The sequence below is a fragment of the Bombyx mandarina genome, chromosome 12 (genome assembly GCF_030267445.1).
Source record: "Bombyx mandarina strain Sakado chromosome 12, ASM3026744v2".
Taxonomy (NCBI): Eukaryota; Metazoa; Arthropoda; class Insecta; order Lepidoptera; family Bombycidae; genus Bombyx; species Bombyx mandarina.
In genome coordinates, this window is record NC_143219.1 from 1,275,806 (window position 1) to 1,297,212 (window position 21,407).

Genomic DNA, 21,407 nt, shown 5'->3' on the forward strand with positions numbered 1-21,407 from the left:
AAATGCTATATCAGGATCAAAATGATTGAGTCTTGGGGGCATCTTTGTTGTCTAATTTAAAATTATGCAACTAGCATTCCAGTTTAAGCAAAAAATGCAAAAATAGGTGTAATCCCTATTTACCCGAAAATTGCGGTTAATTGGGACGAAATGAGAAATTTCCTAGGGTTGGCACTACTTTTATTTTTATATATAGTTTTAATTTATTTATTTATTTAGTTGCACCAACAAAGTGATCATCAATAAAAAAAATTGAAAAACTGACAAAAGTACATGGCAGACATCACCTCAATTATAGGTGCAATCGACAGTGCTGATATTTCTATCTGGGTTAAGAGATTAGGTGTGTCGGTTATTCCATGGATTAATCAGATGAATACCCCCACTCTGAACAAATATTAAATATTTTATTTTGTATTACTTAGACATTTTTGTCCACCTTGAGATTTCATTGATCTTGTTACATGTCTCTGCAAAATCGACTTACTTATATTAAATTGCTTATCTATTTCAAATAAAGACTTATTCCCAATTTCGCTTCGAATAAACCAGATTTTTACCAACAAATTTAAAAAATATTGTTATAACTACATAGACAACCCTACAAACATGTACCTATTTATACTTAGGTCGTTTCCATTTCACGGATTCTCATCCCAATTGACCCCTTTTTCGTTGTTATTTGTACCTAAGACGTCCCCAATATCCCCAAAAACAACAGATTTTTACATGTATTTTTATTTATTATACATTAAAACCAATAACAACTGAGACTTTCCTTTAATATATATGCTGGTTCAAACACTAAATAACGTTTATAAATCATAGTCGTCTTCTATTATTATCAAATAAATAAAAGAGAGCAAAGTTTCTAGCACTAAAATAATGACCACCACAGGAAGTTAATTTGAAACGCGATTTTTTATAAGTTAGCAGCTATTATCATGCATATTCAGAGTTGTTTTGTGAACTTTCAACATTCTACTATTAAACTACAAAAAATGTAAGATTTTGCAACGAATATAAAACTTATATTGAGCGTCGAAAGATTTTCCCGGTTTTTTCCCGATTCGCCTGTCAATCCCTAATCGCCCCATTTTACCGGTACTGAATGTTTTTTAATTTACTGAGGCAAATAAAACAGATTTCCGAATATGGATTTTCGTGACTCGCTTATAGTTAAATAAGTTGTAAACTAAATGAATAGAGACAAATTTCAAATGAAAAACTTAACATTTTTTTCAAATAATAATTTGCGCAGCTTCGTGATTATTTAAAAAAATTATATTTTGGTATTAGATGCGAGTGAATATGTATGTGTGCAAGTTGTACGTGAAGATCTGAAAAGTATTTCCTAAGAAAATTAGTGCTAGCATGCGGGATCTGAGCTAAGGTCTATACCGTAGCTCCTAGTTCCTAGCTCCTAGCTACGGATAGCCGTAGTGGTTGGTATGATTGTACCGGGCATCTTATCCATTAGACCACAAGTACTAGCGTAAGACGTATTGGATCTTCTTTCTATAAAAAGGTTATATCGATACACATCATATCTTGGCATAGTAAAAAGTACGCTTATCATTTAGGTACAAGCTTTTATGATAGTAGTACTTAAATTAGTGTACGGGTGAATATAGAATTGATAATAGTTCTATTTGTATTACTGTATTATTTAAGTAATTAGTATGGATCATAGCTGGTTTATGCATGACTTAATTAGGAGGTATATCTATGGATTCATCGTCTAGGTTTCAAAGCACTTCCATCCAAGCTAATGAAGACTGGCTTGCTATTCAGATCACACGAACAGTAGCAGCGTCCATACTTGGATCCGTCTTCGACGATCAGAGTCTTCAATGTTATTTCGTTTTCAACGGCCATATGCATTGCCGGAGCTGATAATCAGTAAAACGTAATTAGTACTTAACAGAGTAGAGGTTACTTTATTTACAATGATTAAAAATGTTTAACGAGGTTATGATTAAAGCATTTTAATAAGTATTAACCATATGTTTAATTTAATATGATAATATGTAGTATCTGTCACACTGTACGAAACTTGCTGAAAGTTAAAATTATGGGTGAGTCTATTAAGGGTTTACTATGGGTGAAAACTACGTATTCGAAACGTCACTAATCATTTATTGAGAATTAAATACGGGGTATTAAAACGTAACAGCAATTTCAATTACTCGTATGTCTTAAACTCACGCAAGCCAGGGAAAGTTTTTTTTAAAGTAATTTATGGCGGGAATTTGAAAACATTATCATACTCGTACATATAACGCAAACGAGTTACTATTATAAATCTTACTAGATGTGCACCGCGGTTTTACCTGCGATACATTTCTAATTCATTAATACTAAAATTCATATATTTTCCCGAGATAAAAAGTTGTTTTTCAATCTTTCTCGTCCATAACCAGTCTATTTGTAGATCCTTGGTATCTACGTAAAATCGTGAACCAGAGAATAGGTACAAAGTCGTCTTTACTTTATTGAATAAATTTTTTGCTTTTGTTCTTGCCTGGATCAAGTACTTTATCATGATAGTAGTATCCTATGCATACACGTTATAAACCAGTGAAGTTTTCACTAATGAATCTACTACCGGATCGAAATCACGACCCGCTGAGAAGAGCCGAAGAGAAACTTAGCCGGCTGATGTACCTATATGGGTTAGGTTACACGTCAAACTCTTTGCCGAGCTCGACTATTACGGTTTCCAGGGTCCCTGAGCCTGCTCCTAGTGTTAGAACTAAAGGCGTCTAGTGCTGAGATTAATGCATCTGATGGATCCGTAAGGACGTGCCGTGTTGTTTTGGTTTGAAAGAGTACCAAATATCTATTAATCCTCCCAAACTTTGGCATTTATAAAATAAGTAAATCATATAGGGATATACATACATAATACATATACTAAAAATAAATCGAAAATTAATCATACCTTGATTAAATTTAGTTAAATCATATCTTCCTTTGCGTTTATCTTCATTTTCCCCGACATCATCACCGAAGCCTTGGGTAGGGTTGATTTCTCGGTAATATCCTTTTAGGGTGCTCCCGATCGGACTCTTTGTTGATTTTGTAACTTGTATGAATGGCCTATGTTCATTTGATTTTTTGCTTTCTGGATTTTCTGTTTCGATTCGATTAACAGGTTTGGTTGCGAATTGTCCAGGTTGTCCGTTCGACTGCTGTGCTTGGACTGTGGACTGTGTAGGTTCGATTGATGATTGTAGAAGTTCGATTGTTACCTGCAGAGGTTCGTTTGATGATTGTTTAGATACAACTGTCGATTGTGTTATCGAATGTACTGGTTCAGTTGTCGATTTCAAAGGTTCGATTGACGATATCGCTTTGACATTGAATACATTCGGCTCGCGCGATTGTATGGGTTTGATAATCGATGGAAATGATCCCATTGTTGCCTGTGTTGATTGGTCTGTGGACTGCGCCGTTTTTATTGTCGATTTCTCAGGTTTGGTTTTAGGATGTATAGGCTCGATTGTGGACTGCACAGGCTTCTGTGTCGCTTCTGTAGGAATTTCTAGTGGTATCACTTTAGATTGAGTTTGTTTATTCTTCAAAACTAAAGACTCAGAAATAAATGTTGTTGGAGCAAACTGTTTCGTGGATTGTTCCCAAATTTCTATTGGTTCATCTGTTGTTGGGGGATCGTTTTTGGAAGTTAAATGTATGGAGGGCATTCCAGATACTGTTTCTAGAATTGGATGAGCCGAAGTTGTTGTCTTAGTTTGAGTTTTGTGTAATTGATTGTACGCTACAATGACTGTATGTTCAGTTGAAGTGTTGGTCTGTTTACTTTCTTTTTCAGAAGTATTGTCAGTTGCAACAGAAGTTGGATGATTTCCACATGGCGAGGTAAATACTGTTCTAGTAGGCTGATCGTGGACCTTAGCCGCAGTGTTTGATTCGGTGACAGTAGCAGACTGTACTTCAGTGTCTGTGGTGGCACGCTCTGTAGCGGTACTAGATTGCACTGCTACTCCTGCAGTGCTCGATTCCGTGACAGTAGTAGACTGAGCTTCAGCATCTGTAGTGCTACTCTCTGTTGCGGTGGTAGATTGCACTGCTGCTCCTGTAGTGCTCGATTCGGTGACAGTGGTAGACTGAACTTCAGCGTCTGCAGTGGCACTGTCTGTTGCGGTAGTAGATTGCGCTGCTGCTCCTGCAGTGCTCGATTCCGTGACAGTAGTAGACTGAGCTTCAGCATCAGTGGTGGCACTCTCGGTAATGGTAGTAGATTGTACTGCTGCTCCTGCAGTGTTTGATTCGGTGACAGTAGTAGACTGTGCTTCTGCGTCTGTAGTGGCACTCTCTGTTGCGGTAGTAGATTGCACTGCTGCCCCTGTAGTGTTTGATTCGGAGACAGTAGTAGACTGTGCTTCTGCGTCTGTAGTGGCACTCTCTGTTGCGGTCGTAGATTGCACTGCTGCTCCTGCAGTGCTCGATTCCGTGACAGCAGTAGACTGAGCTTCAGCGTCTGTAGTGGCACTCTCTGTAGCGGTAGTAGATTGCACTGTTGCTCCTGCAGTACTTGATTCCGTGACAGTAGTAGACTGAGCTTTAGCATCAGTGGTGGCACTCACGGTAGTGGTAGTATGTTGTACTGCTGCTCCTGCAGTGTTTGATTCGGTGACAGTAGTAGACTGTGCTTCTGCGTCTGTAGTGGCACTCTCTGTTGCGGTAGTAGATTGCACTGCTGCTCCTGCAGAACTTGATTCGGTGACAGTGGTAGACTGAACTTCAGCGTCTGTGGTGGCACTCTCTGCGGCGGTAGTAGATTGCACTGCTGCTCCTGTAGTGCTCGATTCCGTGACAGTAGTAGACTGAGCTTCAGCATCAGTGGTGGCACTCTCGGTAGTGGTAGTAGGTTGTACTGCTGCTCCTGCAGTGTTTGATTCGGTGACAGTAGTAGACTGTGCTTCTGCGTCTGTAGTGGCACTCTCCGTTGCAGTAGTAGATTGCACTGTTGCTCCTGTAGTGTTTGATTCGGTGACAGTGGTAGACTGAACTTCAGCGTCTGCAGTGGCACTCTCTGTTGCGGTGGTAAATTGCACTGCTGCTCCTGCAGTGCTCGATTCCGTGACAGTAGTAGACTGAGCTTCAGCGTCTGTAGTGGCACTCTCTGTAGCGGTACTAGAATGCACTGCTGCTCCTGCACTGTTTGGTTCGTTGACAGTGGTAGACTGAACTTCAGCATCTGTAGTGGCACTCTCTGTAGCAGTACTAGATTGCACTGCTGCTTCTGCATTGTTTGATTTGTTGACAGTGGTAGACTGAACTTCAGCATCTGTAGTGCCACTCTCTGTAGTGGTACTAGATTGCACTGCTGCTCCTGTAGTGTTTGATTCGGTGACAGTAGTAGACTGAGCTTCAGCATCTGTAGTGGCACTCTCTGTTGCAGTACTAGATTGCACTGCTGCTCCTGCACTGTTTGATTCGTTGACAGTGGTAGACTGAACTTCAGCATCTGTAGTGGCACTCTCTGTAGCGGTACTAGATTGCACTGCTGCTCCTGCATTGTTTGATTCGTTGACAGTGGTAGACTGAACTTCTGCGTCTGTAGTGGCACTCTCTGTTGCGGTAGTAGATTGCACTGCTGCTCCTGTAGTGTTTGATTCGGTGACAGTAGTAGACTGAGCTTCAGCGTCTGTAGTGGCACTCTCTGTTGCGGTAGTAGATTGCACTGCTGTTCCTGTAGTGTTTGATTCGGTGACAGTAGTAGACTGTGCTTCTGCGTCTGTAGTGGCACTCTCTGTTGCGGTAGTAGATTGCACTGCTGCCCCTGTAGTGTTTGATTCGGTGACAGTAGTAGACTGTGCTTCAGCGTCTGTAGTGGCACTCTCTGTTGCGGTGGTAGATTGCACTGCTGCTCCTGTAGTGTTTGATTCGGTGACAGTGGTAGACTGAACTTCAGCGTCTGTAGTGCCACTCTCTGTAGTGGTAGTAGATTGCACTGTTGCTCCTGCAGTACTTGATTCCGTGACAGTAGTAGACTGAGCTTTAGCATCAGTGGTGGCACTCACGGTAGTGGTAGTATGTTGTACTGCTGCTCCTGCAGTGTTTGGTTCGGTGACAGTAGTAGACTGTGCTTCTGCGTCTGTAGTGGCACTCTCTGTTGCGGTAGTAGATTGCACTGCTGCTCCTGCAGAACTTGATTCGGTGACAGTGGTAGACTGAGCTTCTGCGTCTGTAGTGGCACTCTCTGTTGCGGTAGTAGATTGCACTGCTGCTCCTGCAGAACTTGATTCGGTCACAGTGGTAGACTGAGCTTCAGCGTCTGTGGTGGCACTCTCTGCTGCGGTAGTAGATTGCACTGCTGCTCCTGTACTGTTTGATTTGGTGACAGTGGTAGACTGAGCTTCAGCGTCTGTAGTGGCACTCTCTGTTGCAATGGTAGATTGCACTGCTGCTCCTGTAGTGTTTGATTCAGTGACAGTAGTAGACTGAACTTCAGCATCTGTAGTGGCACTCTCTGTAGCGGTACTAGATTGCACTGCTGCTCCTGCATTGTTTGATTCGTTGACAGTGGTAGACTGAACTTCAGCATCTGTAGTGCCACTCTCTGTAGTGGTACTAGAATGCACTGCTGTTCCTGTAGTGTTTGATTCGGTGACAGTGGTAGACTGTGCTTCTGCGTCTGTAGTGGCACTCTCTGTTGCGATAGTAGATTGCACTGCTGCTCCTGCATTGTTTGATTCGTTGACAGTGGTAGACTGAACTTCAGCATCTGTAGTGCCACTCTCTGTAGTGGTACTAGATTGCACTGCTGCTCCTGTAGTGCTCGATTCCGTGACAGTAGTAGACTGTGCTTCTGCGTCTATAGTGGCACTCTCTGTTGCGGTAGTAGATTGCACTGCTGCTCCTGCAGAACTTGATTCGGTCACAGTGGTAGACTGAGCTTCAGCGTCTGTGGTGGCACTCTCTGCTGCGGTAGTAGATTGCACTGCTGCTCCTGTACTGTTTGATTTGGTGACAGTGGTAGACTGAGCTTCAGCGTCTGTAGTGGCACTCTCTGTTGCAATGGTAGATTGCACTGCTGCTCCTGTAGTGTTTGATTCGGTGACAGTAGTAGACTGAGCTTCAGCATCTGTAGTGGCACTCTCTGTTGCAGTACTAGATTGCACTGCTGCTCCTGCACTGTTTGATTCGTTGACAGTGGTAGACTGAACTTCAGCATCTGTAGTGGCACTCTCTGTAGCGGTACTAGAATGCACTGCTGTTCCTGTAGTGTTTGATTCGGTGACAGTGGTAGACTGTGCTTCTGCGTCTGTAGTGGCACTCTCTGTTGCGATAGTAGATTGCACTGCTGCTCCTGCATTGTTTGATTCGTTGACAGTGGTAGACTGAACTTCAGCATCTGTAGTGCCACTCTCTGTAGTGGTACTAGATTGCACTGCTGCTCCTGTAGTGTTTGATTCGGTGACAGTAGTAGACTGAGCTTCAGCATCTGTAGTGGCACTCTCTGTTGCAGTACTAGATTGCACTGCTGCTCCTGCACTGTTTGATTCGGTGACAGTGGTAGATTGAGCTTCAGCGTCTGTAGTGGCACTCTCTGTAGCGGTAGTAGATTGCACTGCTGCTCTTCCAGTGTTTGATTCGAAGACAGTAGTAAACTGATCTTCAGCGTCTGCAGTGGTACTCTTTTTTGCGGTAGTAGATTGCACTGCTGCTCCTGTAGTGTTTGATTCGGTGACAGTAGTAAACTGAGCTTCAGCGTCTGTAGCGGTAGTAGATTGGACTGCTGCTCCTGCAGGACTTGATTCGGTGACAGTGGTCGACTGAGATTCAGCGTCTGTAGTGGCACTCTCTGTAGCGGTAGTAGATTGCACTGCTGCTCTTCCAGTGTTTGATTCGGAGACAGTAGTAAACTGAGCTTCAGCGTCTGCAGTAATACTCTTTTTTGCGGTAGTAGATTGCACTGCTGCTCCTGTAGTGTTTGATTCGGTGACAGTAGTAAACTGAGCTTCAGCGTCTGTAGCGGTAGTAGATTGGACTGCTGCTCCTGCAGTACTTGATTCGGTGACAGTGGTAGACTGAGATTCAGCGTCTGTAGTGGCATTCTCTGTTGCGGTAGTAGATTGCACTGCTGCTCCTGTAGTGTTTGATTCGGTGACAGTAGTAGACTGAGCTTCAGCGTCTGTAGTGGCAGTCTCTGTTGCGGTACCAAATTGCACTGCTGCTCCTGTAGTGTTTGATTCGTTGACAGTGGTAGAACGAACTTCAGCGTCTGTAGTGCCACTCTCTGTAGCGGTAGTAGATTGCACTGCTGCTCCTGTACTGTTTGATTTGGTGACAGTGGTAGACTGAGCTTCAGCGTCTGTAGTGGCACTCTCTGTTGCAATGGTAGATTGCACTGCTGCTCCTGTAGTGTTTGATTCGGTGACAGTAGTAGACTGAGCTTCAGCATCTGTAGTGGCACTCTCTGTTGCAGTACTAGATTGCACTGCTGCTCCTGCACTGTTTGATTCGTTGACAGTGGTAGACTGAACTTCAGCATCTGTAGTGGCACTCTCTGTAGCGGTACTAGAATGCACTGCTGTTCCTGTAGTGTTTGATTCGGTGACAGTGGTAGACTGTGCTTCTGCGTCTGTAGTGGCACTCTCTGTTGCGATAGTAGATTGCACTGCTGCTCCTGCATTGTTTGATTCGTTGACAGTGGTAGACTGAACTTCAGCATCTGTAGTGCCACTCTCTGTAGTGGTACTAGATTGCACTGCTGCTCCTGTAGTGTTTGATTCGGTGACAGTAGTAGACTGAGCTTCAGCATCTGTAGTGGCACTCTCTGTTGCAGTACTAGATTGCACTGCTGCTCCTGCACTGTTTGATTCGGTGACAGTGGTAGATTGAGCTTCAGCGTCTGTAGTGGCACTCTCTGTAGCGGTAGTAGATTGCACTGCCGCTCCTGTAGTGTTTGATTCGGTGACAGTACTAGACTGAGCTTCAGCGTCTGTAGTGGCACTCTCTGTTGCGGTAGTAGATTGCACTGCTGTTCCTGTAGTGTTTGATTCGGTGACAGTGGTAGACTGTGCTTCTGCGTCTGTAGTGGCACTCTCTGTTGCGATAGTAGATTGCACTGCTGCTCCTGCATTGTTTGATTCGTTGACAGTGGTAGACTGAACTTCAGCATCTGTAGTGCCACTCTCTGTAGTGGTACTAGATTGCACTGCTGCTCCTGTAGTGTTTGATTCGGTGACAGTAGTAGACTGAGCTTCAGCATCTGTAGTGGCACTCTCTGTTGCAGTACTAGATTGCACTGCTGCTCCTGCACTGTTTGATTCGGTGACAGTGGTAGATTGAGCTTCAGCGTCTGTAGTGGCACTCTCTGTAGCGGTAGTAGATTGCACTGCTGCTCTTCCAGTGTTTGATTCGAAGACAGTAGTAAACTGATCTTCAGCGTCTGCAGTGGTACTCTTTTTTGCGGTAGTAGATTGCACTGCTGCTCCTGTAGTGTTTGATTCGGTGACAGTAGTAAACTGAGCTTCAGCGTCTGTAGCGGTAGTAGATTGGACTGCTGCTCCTGCAGGACTTGATTCGGTGACAGTGGTCGACTGAGATTCAGCGTCTGTAGTGGCACTCTCTGTAGCGGTAGTAGATTGCACTGCTGCTCTTCCAGTGTTTGATTCGGAGACAGTAGTAAACTGAGCTTCAGCGTCTGCAGTAATACTCTTTTTTGCGGTAGTAGATTGCACTGCTGCTCCTGTAGTGTTTGATTCGGTGACAGTAGTAAACTGAGCTTCAGCGTCTGTAGCGGTAGTAGATTGGACTGCTGCTCCTGCAGTACTTGATTCGGTGACAGTGGTAGACTGAGATTCAGCGTCTGTAGTGGCATTCTCTGTTGCGGTAGTAGATTGCACTGCTGCTCCTGTAGTGTTTGATTCGGTGACAGTAGTAGACTGAGCTTCAGCGTCTGTAGTGGCAGTCTCTGTTGCGGTACCAAATTGCACTGCTGCTCCTGTAGTGTTTGATTCGTTGACAGTGGTAGAACGAACTTCAGCGTCTGTAGTGCCACTCTCTGTAGCGGTAGTAGATTGCACTGCTGCTCCTGTAGTGTTTAATTCGGTGACATTAGTAGACTGTGCTTCTGCGTCTGTAGTGGTATTCTCTGTTGCGGTAGTAGATTGCACTGCTGCTCCTGTAGTGTTTGATCCGGTGACAGTGGTAGACTGAGCTTCTGCGTCTGTAGTGGCAGTCTCTGTTGCGGTAGTAGATTGCACTGCTGCTCCTGTAGTGTTTAATTCGGTGACATTAGTAGACTGTGCTTCTGCGTCTGTAGTGGTATTCTCTGTTGCGGTAGTAGATTGCACTGCTGCTCCTGCACTGTTTGATTCGTTGACAGTGGTAGACTGAACTTCAGCATCTGTAGTGGCACTCTCTGTAGCGGTAGTAGATTGCACTGCTGCTCCTGTAGTGTTTAATTCGGTGACATTAGTAGACTGTGCTTCTGCGTCTGTAGTGGTATTCTCTGTTGCGGTAGTAGATTGCACTGCTGCTCCTGTAGTGTTTGATCCGGTGACAGTGGTAGACTGAGCTTCTGCGTCTGTAGTGGCAGTCTCTGTTGCGGTACCAAATTGCACTGCTGCTCCTGTAGTGTTTGATTCGTTGACAGTGGTAGAACGAACTTCAGCGTCTGTAGTGCCACTCTCTGTAGCGGTAGTAGATTGCACTGCTGCTCCTGTAGTGTTTAATTCGGTGACATTAGTAGACTGTGCTTCTGCGTCTGTAGTGGTATTCTCTGTTGCGGTAGTAGATTGCACTGCTGCTCCTGTAGTGTTTGATTCAGTGACAGTAGTAGACTGTACTTTAATATATGCAGCTGTTGGTTCTGTCACGTCCTCTTTGGTTACTGGTTGCACGTTGTCGTCGGTCGTCGATGGTACACTTGTCTCATTCGTAGATTGCTCAATAGCCGTAGTTGATGGTACATTTGTCTGAGTCGTCGATTTTCTAAGCTCAATCGTCGACGGTACACTTGTCTCAGTCGTAGATTGCTCGGTAGCCGTAGTTGATGGTACATTTGTCTGAGTCGTCGATTTTCTAAGCTCAATCGTCGACGGTACACTTGTCTCAGTCGTAGATTGCTCGGTAGCCGTAGTTGATGGCACATTTGTCTCAGTCGTCGACTGTTTAAGCTCAATCATCGACGGTACACTTGTCTGTGTCGTAGATTGCTCGGTAGCCGTAGTTGATGGTACATTTGTCTCAGTCGTCGACTGCTTAAGCTCGATCATCGACGGTACACTTCTCTCAGTCGTAGATTGCTCGGTAGCCGTAGCTGATGGTACATTTGTCTCAGTCGTCGATTGCTTAAGCTCAATCGTCGACGGTACACTTGTCTCAGTCGTAGATTGCTCAGTAGCTGCAGTTGAAGGCAGTTTTATATCAGTCTTAGATTGCTCAGTAGCAGTAGTCGATGGTACACTTGTCTCAGTTGTAGGTTGCTCAGTACCAGTAGTCGATGGTACACTTATCTCAGTCGTAGATTTCTCAGTAGCCGAAGTTGATGGTACATTTGTCTCAGTCGTCGACTGTTTAAGCTCAATCGTCGACGGTACACTTGTCTCAGTCGTAGATTGCTCGGTAGCCGTAGTTGATGGTACATTTGTCTGAGTCGTCGATTTTCTAAGCTCAATCGTCGACGGTACACTTGTCTGTGTCGTAGATTGCTCGGTAGCCGTAGTTGATGGTACATTTGTCTCAGTCGTCGACTGCTTAAGCTCGATCATCGACGGTACACTTCTCTCAGTCGTAGATTGCTCGGTAGCCGTAGCTGATGGTACATTTGTCTCAGTCGTCGATTGCTTAAGCTCAATCGTCGACGGTACACTTGTCTCAGTCGTAGATTGCTCAGTAGCTGCAGTTGAAGGCAGTTTTATATCAGTCTTAGATTGCTCAGTAGCAGTAGTCGATGGTACACTTGTCTCAGTTGTAGGTTGCTCAGTACCAGTAGTCGATGGTACACTTATCTCAGTCGTAGATTTCTCAGTAGCCGAAGTTGATGGTACATTTGTCTCAGTCGTCGACTGTTTAAGCTCAATCGTCGACGGTACACTTGTCTCAGTCGTAGATTGCTCGGTAGCCGTAGTTGATGGTACATTTGTCTGAGTCGTCGATTTTCTAAGCTCGATCATCGACGGTACACTTCTCTCAGTCGTAGATTGCTCGGTAGCCGTAGCTGATGGTACATTTGTCTCAGTCGTCGACTGTTTAAGCTCGATCGTCGACGGTACACTTGTCTCAGTCGTAGATTGCTCAGTAGCTGCAGTTGAAATCAGTTTTATATCAGTCTTAGATTGCTCAGTAGCAGTAGTCGATGGTACACTTGTCTCAATTGTAGGTTGCTCAGTACCAGTAGTCGATGGTACACTTATCTCAGTCGTAGATTTCTCAGTAGCCGTAGTCGATGGTACATTTGACTGAGTCGTCGATTGCTTAAGCTCAATCGTCGACGGTACACTTGTCTCAGTCGTAGATTGCTCAGTAGCCGTAGTCGATGGTACATTTGACTGAGTCGTCGATTGCTTAAGCTCAATCGTCGACGGTACGCTTGTCTCAGTCGTAGATTTCTCAGTAGCTGCAGTTGAAGGCAGTTTTATATCAGTCTTAGATTGCTCAGAAGCAGTAGTCGATGGTACACTTGTCTCAGTTGTAGGTTGCTCAGTACCAGTAGTCGATGGTACACTTATCTCAGTCGTAGATTTCTCAGTAGCCGAAGTTGATGGTACATTTGTCTCAGTCGTCGACTGTTTAAGCTCAATCGTCGACGGTACACTTGTCTCAGTCGTAGATTTCTCGGTAGACGTAGTTGATGGTACACTTGTCTCAGTCGTCGACTGTTTAAGCTCGGTCGTCGACGGTACACTTGTCTCAGTCGTAGATTTCTCAGTAGCCGAAGTTGATGGTACATTTGTCTCAGTCGTCGACTGCTTAAGCTCGATCGTCGACGGTACACTTGTCTCAGTCGTAGATTGCTCGGTAGCCGTAGTTGATGGTACATTTGTCTCAGTCGTCGACTTTTTACGCTCGAGCGTCGACGGTACACTTGTCTCAGTCGTAGATTGCTCTATAGCAGTAGGTGTTGATGCATTTGTCTCAGTCGTCGACTGTTTAAGCTCAGTCGTCGACGATACACTTGTCTCAGTCGTAGATTTCTCAGTAGCCGAAGTTGATGGTACATTTGTCTCAGTCGTCGACTGCTTAAGCTCGATCGTCGACGGTACACTTGTCTCAGTCGTAGATTGCTCGGTAGCCGTAGTTGATGGTACATTTGTCTCAGTCGTCGACTTTTTACGCTCGAGCGTCGACGATACACTTGTCTCAATCGTAGATTGCTCAGTAGCTGCAGTTGAAGGCAGTTTTATATCAGTCTTAGATTGCTCAGTAGCAGTAGTCGATGGTACACTTGTCTCAATTGTAGGTTGCTCAGTACCAGTAGTCGATGGTACACTTATCTCAGTCGTAGATTTCTCAGTAGCCGAAGTTGATGGTACATTTGTCGCAGTCGTCGACTGCTTAAGCTCGATCGTCGACGGTACACTTGTCTCAGTCGTAGATTGCACGGTAGACGTAGTTGATGGTACACTTGTCTCAGTCGTCGACTCTTTAAGCTCGAGCGTCGACGGTACACTTGTCTCAGTCGTAGATTGCACGGTAGACGTAGTTGATGGTACACTTGTCTCAGTCGTCGACTGTTTAAGCTCGATCGTCGACGGTACACTTGTCTCAGTCGTAGATTGCTCGGTAGCCGTAGTTGATGGTACATTTGTCTCAGTCGTCGACTGCTTAAGCTTGATCGTCGACGGTACACTTGTCTCAGTCGTAGATTGCACGGTAGACGTAGTTGATGGTACACTTGTCTCAGTCGTCGACTCTTTAAGCTCGAGCGTCGACGGTACACTTGTCTCAGTCGTAGATTGCACGGTAGACGTAGTTGAAGGCAGTTTTATATCAGTCCTAGATTGCTCAGTAGCAGTAGTCGATGGTACACTTGTCTCAGTTGTAGGTTGCTCAGTACCGGTAGTTGACAGTACACTTATCTCAGTCGTAGATTGCTCACTAGCCACAGTTGATGGTACACTTGTCGCAGTCATCGACTGTTTAAGGTCAGTCGTCGAAAGTACCTTGGCCTCAGTCGTGAATTGCTCAGTTGCTGTAGTTTTAGCTATATTTGCGCCAGTAATCGGCTGCTTAGGGTTAGTAGTCGAAGATATAGAAGAATTTGTTTTATTCAGGGTTTTTGAATTTTCATAATTGTCTAGATATATAGCTTCTTGATTCCAAAATTCATCTTCATCGTTTTCCACAAGCTCTTCAGCTTTGCTCACTAACTCCTTTTCTGTCATTTCTGTGTGTCTGCCACCGTTCAATTTAGTTTGCATTTCTCTTATTTCCTTTTCGCGTTTTTTTTCTTCCTTTTCCGCTTCTTGTCTCCAAAATTCTAGATCGTCAAAATTCTCCGCTTGTAACGATTTCTGTTCTACTTTTTCATATGCTTTATTTTGATTTTCAATTTTTTTCACTTCTTCTAGATATTCGTTCAGAGCTGCGAATTCGTCACTATTTTCGGTAAGAGATATCCTGGTGTTCAATTCAAATTGAGATTCCTCAGTGTATTTTGATAGTTGTTTGTTAGATTCAAAGTCACTCTCTTCGCGAGTTTCGTTTCGTTTCTCATTTGTATATTCATTGGTCTTCTTAGATACGTCATGTTGAGTAATAGATTCTGCTTTTTTGATAGTCATATTTTTTTTACTTTTCCACTCCTGTGTTTTATTTTCCTTGAAATTTTCGATCTTTTCTTCAGAATGTTTGATTTCTTTAATGTTTTTAAGGAAACCTTTTAAGTCTGTAGTTGTTACATTCTCTTGATTTTCAATAGCAGCATTAGGTACCAATTCCTCTTTGTAAATAAATTTTACAGGATTAGTATCGTCTGAGTTTTCATATTTATTATCTTTTATGACTTCTTCTATAATCTTTTCTAGTACTTCTTGATTGCTTTCTTTGCTTAGTAAGTTATCAGCAGGTTGTGTGCTTGGCGGTAGTAGAGGAATTTGGTATGCTGAATCTGTAGTCAGTGGTTCTACATTTTGCGTTTTATCCAAAGCATTTGTCGTTGCAGGTCTGACTATGTAGTGTCCTTTTAATACTGTGTCTTTGTTAAGTTTTAATTGATTATTCGATGATGTTTCTCCTTTACCAACTGCTGACGTGGTCTGCTCATGAGTATTCGTCGTCCATTGTATTTCTGGTTTCTTATCATTAACTTCATTTGGTTTTTTAATGATTGGGTCAATAGTATTGGCGACACTATCGATTTGTCTATTGCCTTCAGTTGGTTGCTTGGGAACTGTATTTTCATTGATATGAGACTCCGTAGTTACATCATCCAAATTTAGACTAACACGCGTAGGTAAATTGCTATTTTTTGCATGATTAGTTTCGCTTTGTGTATCTTTAGGCTGTATATTTGGTTGTCGCACTGGTATCCTCGCCTTGGCATGTAAATTGTGTTTATTTTCCGCTAATCTGAAGGGTTTGCCGTTCAAATGCCGAGCGCTCCTGGTAGGTTGTACCGGCTGAGCTCTGCCCTGTTGATTGGCGAAATAGTTTTGAAAGTGTTTATTAATCGCAGAATTTTCAAAAAACGAGCTTGGCGCCCTGTATCTGTTCCCGTTTTCAGGTCCTTTGTTTAATAGATGATCTAACGTATAGTGTTCATTGGATTCTGAAAACAAAAATGTGTTTTAGGATGTGTTAAAATTAAAAGACCGCGACTTCGCTTACATTTTTTTGCCTACCTATTTTTTTATTTTGTTGTTGCTTAGATTGATGGATGAGGTCACAGCCCACCTGGTGTTAAGTGGTTACTGGAGCCCATAGACATCTACGACGTAAATGCGCCACCCACCTTGAGATAAGTTCTAAGGTCTCAAGTATAGTTACAACGGCTGCCCCACCCTTCAAACCGAAACGCATTACTGCTTCACGGCAGAAATATGCGGGGTGGTGGTACCTACCCGCGCGGACTCACAAAAGGTCCTACCACCACTATTCGCTGATAGCCTATGGGGCTATTCTAGCTATGCTATGTATGGTAGGTGAACGCACGGGGCTCAACTTGAGAGAGTGTGCTAACGCTGCCCCTAGCAAAAGCAGTGTTTTACAGAATCTACCGCCGGATCGTAATCGCGACCCACTGAAGAGATCCGGCGAAAAACTTAATGGTTTGTCTCGACGAGCTTTGCGTTGTCTGGGTCGGATATGTTCGCTTGGTGATTTCGTAAAAGCGTTCCTAGAATTTTACAGCCGCACACTGAGATCTCTAACTGGCATTCACTGGTAGCAGGACGTATTGTAAACCGAAAAGGGTAGGTCCAAAGTAAGTCGTGCCAATTTAGGACTGATAATTTATTACGACTTTTTTTATTGCCAGAGTGAGACAGCACCTTGTAGAGTGAGACAACCGTTATAGTTGATAATTAACACTTTGATCTAATTTCGTAACTTAGACATCATTCTAGCTATGTCTATGCGCTTCGATAACAACTTAACAGCAGATTGCATCGTCAAAATATTGAACTCATTGAAGAAACAACTCGCAAATATTTCTGTCAGACCGTTTCTGTCACGGTCTGACACGTTTCTGTCAGACCGTTTGTACTTATGAGTTAAACGGGTCCTAATATGTGGAGTGAGAAGGACTATCTCAGTATATTAAAAAGTGTCTGCTGAAAGGTAGCTAATGAAGGTTGGGCCTTAATAGCAAGTGGAAAGTTTTTAAAAACAACGCCTTAAACTATTTTCGTAGAATACTAAATTAAGAAGCAAATTTCACTCTGTTCATAACTGCTATATTCATATTGTTACGACGGTAAGAGTACTGCCATCTGTCGTCGAATAGCAGCAACGAATATCAGAAGAACTAGTAATATCGAGAACGCTCGAGAAGTGTAACGCCATCTATTATCAAATAGCGGTATAATGGTAAAGTTGTCGTGTCGTCTATAAAAACGTTGCAGAGATGACACGAAGGCAGTTAGTAAGCGGTTCTACTCGAAGCGAAGCAGAGAACGGATGACCTGAAGCGAAGCGGAAGAAGTGAATTGCGAATTGTAAAGTATTCCCGACTTTGATGAATCTTCCAACAATAGCTTGCTATTTACTGGTAGACGCTTTTTCAAATTGCCCCCCACTTCCTTACTTCTACCTTCGATGCCTATTTATAACCAACCATCTAAAAATATATTTAGGCTGTAGGTATATCGATATTGTCAATAAAGTCATAGTCATGTAAACATATTTGATATTTAATTATGTGTTAAAGTAACTGTGTTTTTAATTGAAAAATACCTACCTACTATTAATTTATTGAAGACAAATAAAGTTTGAACCGACAATAGCTTTTGTTCGATTCCATTTAAAATAATTCTAGAAACTCGAACATAACAAGAGGAGCGGTGTCCTCTACATAACTGACGTACAAATTAGTAATATTACTGTTTGTGTTATAAATAAAGTGAGTAAATATGTAAATATACGTACTTTTTGCAAATGGCGGATCACAGAGAGCCGGTTGCATCTGAAATAACACCAAAGAAAAAATTAAAATAATATTTTTTTGTTACTTGAGGTAGGTAAATAAAAATTAATAAAAAATATAATTTTTAATTAATGGTTTTTTAAATTAGTGCAGCGTTTCCCAGTCTGTAGTTCGCAGACCTTTAGGGCACGCGACGTCTCGTTGAGGATACGTGAAAATGAAATGACGGAAATCTTGAAAATTTAAATCAGTAATCTAAACATTATTACGACGTATGACATCTACAAGGGGCAGTCCGAAATGAACCTTATAACTTAAATCTTACATGTCAGAATCGGACCAACCGGTACACCTTATGAGAAACGAGAAATATTTATTGAAATATGTATGGAGTTATCAGGGGAGGGTTTAATGAAACACTTCATTAGGGTTGCGGGGTACGAAAATAAAGATTGGGAAGTGCTCGATTATTGTGTTTCAGACATTGTTTCTAATACACAAATAACGGTCGGCTTGACGCATCGCAAACGGTTTGACGGTAGGCAGCGACTTGGCTCTGCCTCTGGCATTGCTGAACTCCATGGACGACGGTAACCACTCACCATCTGGTGGGCCGTACGCTCGTCTGCCTATAAGGGCAATAAAAAAAACCTCATCGTACTCTAGTGCTCTGAAGAAAATATAAATTAAAACGTGTTTATCCAGGTAGACCTTTGTTGATCCTTTAAATCATCATGACTCGGTGTGCAGTTTCAGCGCTGGCAGGTATCAGTAAGAAACTCAGGGTTTGCTCTTTACTAAACACAGGTATGTGTTTATACACATAGTTATTATTAACACAGAAAATTTACTAATTACTCAATTATTTCTTTAAACTATCTATTTGACGAACTAAGCCGGGTGGTTTTGAAATTCTGATCCGAAAGCAGTAGGTAGGATCTTCTTGATCTAGTTCTGTGTGCTTAGTGCGAGTTTTTTAACGTTCTCGATAGCGTAAAAGTTAGCTCATATTTGTATTGAGTGGGATCGTTTGCGCACGTTTGCCGCTAGGGGCGCTGTTCCAACTGCATACTAAATTGGGTTAACTTTAACGCTATCGAGAACGTTAAAAAACTCGCACTAAGCACACTGATACTGTTTCTTCGATCCATTTGATGGCTGCCACCGAGAAGCGTTCTAAGAGTGAATTATCATTTTCTCCAGATGTCTTTGGAGTAACGCTGCTTTTGTCGAAACGAGCATTGCATGGCACGTCCAGATCTTCGGTGTGTACCGCCTTCCGTCGTTATTCATCTATAAGGACCCTCTTAGCCATCAGGATTTTGCGCTTCACCCAAATTAAATTGTCTTTTTTCAAAATTGTCTTGTTGAACATTGTTGTTATTGTTTTTGAAATTGTATTTTTGTCTATTATTCCACAATCGATGTTCACACCGCAAATTCCATACACTATTTCATGACAGAGATTATTATTCACTTCACAAACGATCCACAGAACGCGTTACATCCCTCGATTAGATTAAAAAAAAACTGTAGCACAATTCAACAAAACAAATAAATGTCATGTAATTCTATTCATTTCTATCACTATCGCAACCTGTAAACTATTCGGAATATATAGATATAAAAATAGTTTTCACTGTGTAATCATTAATATATAAAGTCGGCTAACATTAAACTACAATTGCGTTAGAAAATGTTTTAAAACTTTGCGAAAAAGCGTACTCACTAATGCGATATATAGAACGATAGCGCACAACACCTTCATCCTGCAAGGCCCAAGACAATGTCTCTATGGCCCGGTGAGGAACACACAACGAATAAAAACATATCTGCTTTTATATAAAACGAACAATTGTATCAATAATTTTGTCGATTCGTGACAGCGTAACGACGAAATCTTTGGTGAGTTATTAGGCTGTCTGTATGAACGAGATAATATTATATTTTCTTGTATTTTCACGAGTCGTAGAAATAATTAAAACTAGTTTTAGGATTTAATCTCCCGTCTTTTCACTGATTACATTATTTCAGACGTTCCGAATCCTTTACAGTTTTAATTATTAAATCTTTTTTCTTATGGATAAGCATACCTTAAATCACAATTTGTTAAGATTTTTCTTTAGTTAATTTTGGCACTTACTCTCTATAGGATGAGTTCGGGAGGATGATTACTTTTGATGGACCTCCACAACAAAGCGCTAGATGAATCGAATTCCTTGCGAAGCTTTTTAAAACTTTTTTCTCTGCATCGCTTTATAGCTTTGGTTGGATAACTACCTGGCAGTGTAACTAATGTTAAATTTTTATATACTAAGGCAAAGTTACGGCTTTTGGAATAACATGTCCTTACGAGAGGAACGCAGGATCGTTTGACGTTAGATGTGGACAGGGCCTTGAAGATTCTGCGACATAACACGCCCATGAAGAAATGGTTTTTTACTGGTGGTAGGACCTCTTGTGAGTCCGCGCGGGTAGGTACCACCGCTCTGCCTATTTCTGCCGTGAAGCAGTAATGCGGTTTCGGTTTGAAGGGTAGGGCAGCCATTGTAACTATACTGAGATCTTAGAACTTATATCTCAAGGTGGGTGATGCATTTACGCTGTAGATGTCTATGGGCTCCAGTAACCTCTTAACACCAGGTGGACTGTGAGCTCGTCCAACTATCTAAGCAATAAAAAAATAAAAAAAATACGCAGGGAGATAAGTACGAACTTAGTGATAACATTGAAGGGAGTAAATGGTGGCGGAATTCTTAGCAGCAGGGTCGCATCACGTATCATCTCATTACTTAGTAGTCGGAAAGAGGCTAGTTTTAAGAGCCTTTACGACTTTCAAGAGAGAGTTTTAAGATCATTTATGTACCGCTATAGTATTAGTGAAAGAGATGAACTCCAATTGAGTTCGATAGGAGATGATAGGAGAATAAATGAATAACTCCATTGCCAATGTCTCTGTGGAGTTTTTATTGTGAAAGAGTAATTTTACATTGGACCTTCATTGACCATTGCGACAATTTAAAAGAGTGATAACGTCATGTAGTTATCGATGTACAAAGAGTTTGCGGGTGGCCTTAAATTGAGCACGTTAATAACACCTAAATAAATAGTGCGATTTGTAATATCGTTAAACTTAATTGCGATGTCAAGTTAATCACGTCGGCGTAGACATTAGGGAATTAAGGTATTTAAATTTAATCGATCGTTGCCTCTTTGATAATTGGTATTTATTATTTGTACACTATACATTTCCTACTGTCATCCGATTTTGTTGCTTCTAGGGCTGTGTCTGATACTATATTATGCCCAAAACTTTTACCTCTAAGTATATAACTCTAACCTTTGTTCGTCTTCAAACAGACATTGTAGATTTTTTTATTGTCCTTATCGGCATACGGCCTGATGGTGAGTCGTTAATGTGGCCCATGGATTTCAGCAATGCAAGAGGCTGAGCCAAGCCACTGCCTACCGTTAAGTACTCTTCACAAGCCTCGTTTGAAGAAGGACATGTCATAGCGCTCGAGAAACACCGTGGAGGAGAGCACATTCTAAAGACGGATGGTACGTGGCAAAAATTATCTCTGGAAACGCACTGTGGATGAACGTTGTGGCTCTGGAAGTGTGGATGAACTCTATTCCGGTGGTGGGCGGTATGATGGTAAAAACGATATGATGGAATCATCTGAAAAACTTAATATTTCGGTCCGGACAACCATCTCTTATGATGTACATTGCCAGGTCATTGTCATGAAATATTTGGTGCATTTTTTTCAATATTTTCTTACGGACCTCCGAGTTTGGCCATCAGCCAACATTTGCCTTACTTTTGCCATTGGAAGCG

At 42.4% G+C, this 21,407-nt stretch overlaps 1 protein-coding gene across 1 annotated transcript; it reads right to left on the reverse strand.

Moving 5' to 3' along the window:
- Positions 1 to 722: 722 nt before the first annotated feature.
- On the reverse strand, positions 723 to 19,384 carry LOC114243503 (uncharacterized). The gene is made up of 4 exons (XM_089731735.1): positions 19,296 to 19,384; positions 17,569 to 17,605; positions 2,945 to 15,751; positions 723 to 1,892 (listed from the first exon to the last, which is right to left on the reverse strand). The coding sequence occupies exons 1-4, from the start codon at positions 19,332 to 19,334 to the stop codon at positions 1,735 to 1,737; spliced, it is 13,041 nt and encodes a 4,346-aa protein (XP_089587861.1). The 5' UTR covers positions 19,335 to 19,384; the 3' UTR covers positions 723 to 1,734.
- Between the last annotated feature and the right edge of the window lie 2,023 nt (positions 19,385 to 21,407).